Here is a 2,580-nt window from a genome sequence, read left to right on the forward strand (position 1 = left end):
GAGCATCCACTTCTGTGTTTGCCAGGCACTGGCATAGCCTCACAAGAGGCTGCAATATCAGGGTCCCTTCAGCAGAATCTTGCTGACATGAGCATTAGTATCTATCAAGCGTTCTTTTTTGACCAAAAATTTGTTTCTTGTTTGAGATAGAGTGGAACTCCTGCAGAAGTTGCTATGAACTCCTGGTCCTCCTAAGTGTTGGGATTACAGATGCATAGTAGTGTAGTTTACTCACATTGGAATTAAGAGCACAGTAAGTCAGTCAGGCGGTGGTGCTGCAGCACACCTTTAATCTCAGTGCTTGGGAGGCAGAGGCAGGCAGATCTCTGTGACCTTAAATTCAGCCTGGTCTACAGAGAGAGTTCTAAGACTGTTCAAGGCTATACAGAGAAACCCTGTCTTGGAAAAACCCAAACTAAGGGCGTGGGCCTTTTGTTCTTCTAAGTTTTTAACAATTTCCAGCAAGGTTTCGGTATGTAGCCCAAGCTGCATCTGCCTCCCTAGTACTGTAATCATAAGCCTGCCCTCCAAACTTGGGCCCTGGGCTCCGTGGATAACATCTATTGTACAACAGTGAGTTGAGATTTCCAGCATGGAAGGGGGGAAAATGCTAACTTTGGCATATACTAACTAGTCTGTGTACTTCTGCCCTGGAGGTCTAGGAAGTGGAGACAGCATCACTGGGCTTGTGGCCAGGTTCAGTGAAACGGAAGGATATGTGAAAACACACACACACACACACACACACACACAGAGAGTTAAATTTTATTAAAGTAAAAGTTGTGAGCTAGCATTAGAAGCCAGTTAAAATCTCAGTAAATAACGTGACCTTTTCTTTTCTTTTTTTTTTTTTTTTTTTTTTTAAAGATTTATTTATTTATTATATGTAAGTACGCTGTAACTGTCTTCAGACACTCCAGAAGAGGGCGTCAGATCTTGTTACGGATGGTTGTGAGCCACCATGTGGTTGCTGGGATTTAAACTCGGGACCTTCGGAAGAGCAGTCGGGTGCTCTTACCTACTGAGCCATCTCTCCAGCCCTTGACCTTTTCAAAAACATTTGCTGTATTGGAAAATACTCAAGTGTTTTCTATATGGGCCACATGTTAAAGTATCCAATAGTAATAAACATTTTAAGGGTGGAGTAGGGGGTGGGTTGAGACTGCTGGCCTTGAACTCAGGTCCTGCCTCTGCCTCCTGAGTGCTGGGATTAAAGCTAAAGGTCTTCACCATTACCCAGCTAACTTATTTTTTTTTAATCAGTCCAGGCTAGTAGAAACCAAACACAGGGTCTTTAAATGTACTGGGTAGTTAGTTAATCCACCTGACCTATGGCACAAGATTGTAAGTTTTTATTTTATTTTTTAAACAGAAGAATAGATAACAGAAATGAGAATGGAGAGTGGAGGAAGCTTCCAAGGGAAGAATTCTAGATTTTGAAATCTAGTTTTCTTACTAGAATTACTGCTGGTACAACAGAAAAAAGTCAATTGACACTGTAGCCTAATGATAGTAATTACAGATTGTTACACAATCAGAATAATTAACTGGTTATATTGTTTGCCAGTTGTCATCTGCTTCTAACATGGGTGCTTTTAATCCTCGACTGCTTGAATGAAATAAGTCTCTCTGGAAAGTTAGGTGTGCAGCTAAGTAATATTTCTGAGATTAGAAGCCTGACTCTGTAGAAAGTTGTCTCCTCTACTGTGTTATAGCTTGCTTCAGCACCAGACTAGACTGGGTTAAATAGTCTTTTTTATGTAATCCACAAAGACATGTACGTGCTGGAAGACATACATGCAGGTCAGGACATTTTGAAGGAATGATACTGAGGATTGAAATTGAGCCCTATGCTTTGGCATAATGCTGTATCACTGAACTCTTCATCCACAGACCACATCTGTAGTAGTTTTATGATCCTGACCTTAGTATCTGGCCTCTGGTATTAGTAAAAGTACAAACTTGATCTGTGTTTAGGCATGAAAGATGGTCAGAAGATAACATTCCACGGTGAAGGAGACCAAGAACCAGGACTGGAGCCAGGAGATATTATCATTGTGTTAGATCAGAAGGACCATGCTGTTTTTACAAGGTAAAGACTTAATCACTTTTCCAAACTGACTAATTAGGTTGAATTCTAGTTTAAATGAGTGAGCCTTTCTTTACTCTTAGAACACAGGTATATGTAACAAACTGCAGTCTGTTTTATAAAAGCTCATTAGCTCTGTTTCGGTTGTAAATGGCTGGAAGTAGAATCAAGATTGTTTTTGTCTTACAAGTAAATTGTTGACTAGATTTTTTTGTGTGTGAGCATTAATGAATAGCAAGCAACTGGAGAAGCTATATAAGAAAACCCTGCTCTCCTATAGTCTCTGGATAGTCGATTCAAAAAAGAGCCCGGCACTGGTGACACACACCTTTAATACCAGCCCTTGAGAGAGGGGCAGGTGGATCTCTGAGTTTGACAGCCAGGGCTGTTAAACAAAGAAACCCTATCTCAAAAAACAGAATGCTATACTAGGCACCATACTAAATACATACATCCAAGAGATCTTTATTGTTTTTTGTTTTTTTTTTTTT

The 2,580-nt window shown here is 40.2% G+C and overlaps 1 protein-coding gene across 2 annotated transcripts in view; it reads left to right on the forward strand.

Annotated features, from left to right (window-relative positions):
- The window catches only part of Dnaja1 (DnaJ heat shock protein family (Hsp40) member A1), a 12,595-nt gene that overhangs the window by 7,094 nt on the left and 2,921 nt on the right, over window positions 1-2,580 (forward strand). For both annotated transcript variants that reach the window (XM_021222024.2, XM_021222025.2), the window contains exon 6: window positions 1,978-2,092. In XM_021222024.2, coding sequence (XP_021077683.1) covers window positions 1,978-2,092 — 115 coding nt within the window. The remainder of the gene's footprint in view (window positions 1-1,977; window positions 2,093-2,580) is intronic.

The sequence above is a fragment of the Mus pahari genome, chromosome 22, assembly GCF_900095145.1.
Source record: "Mus pahari chromosome 22, PAHARI_EIJ_v1.1, whole genome shotgun sequence".
Lineage (NCBI taxonomy): Eukaryota > Metazoa > Chordata > Mammalia > Rodentia > Muridae > Mus > Mus pahari.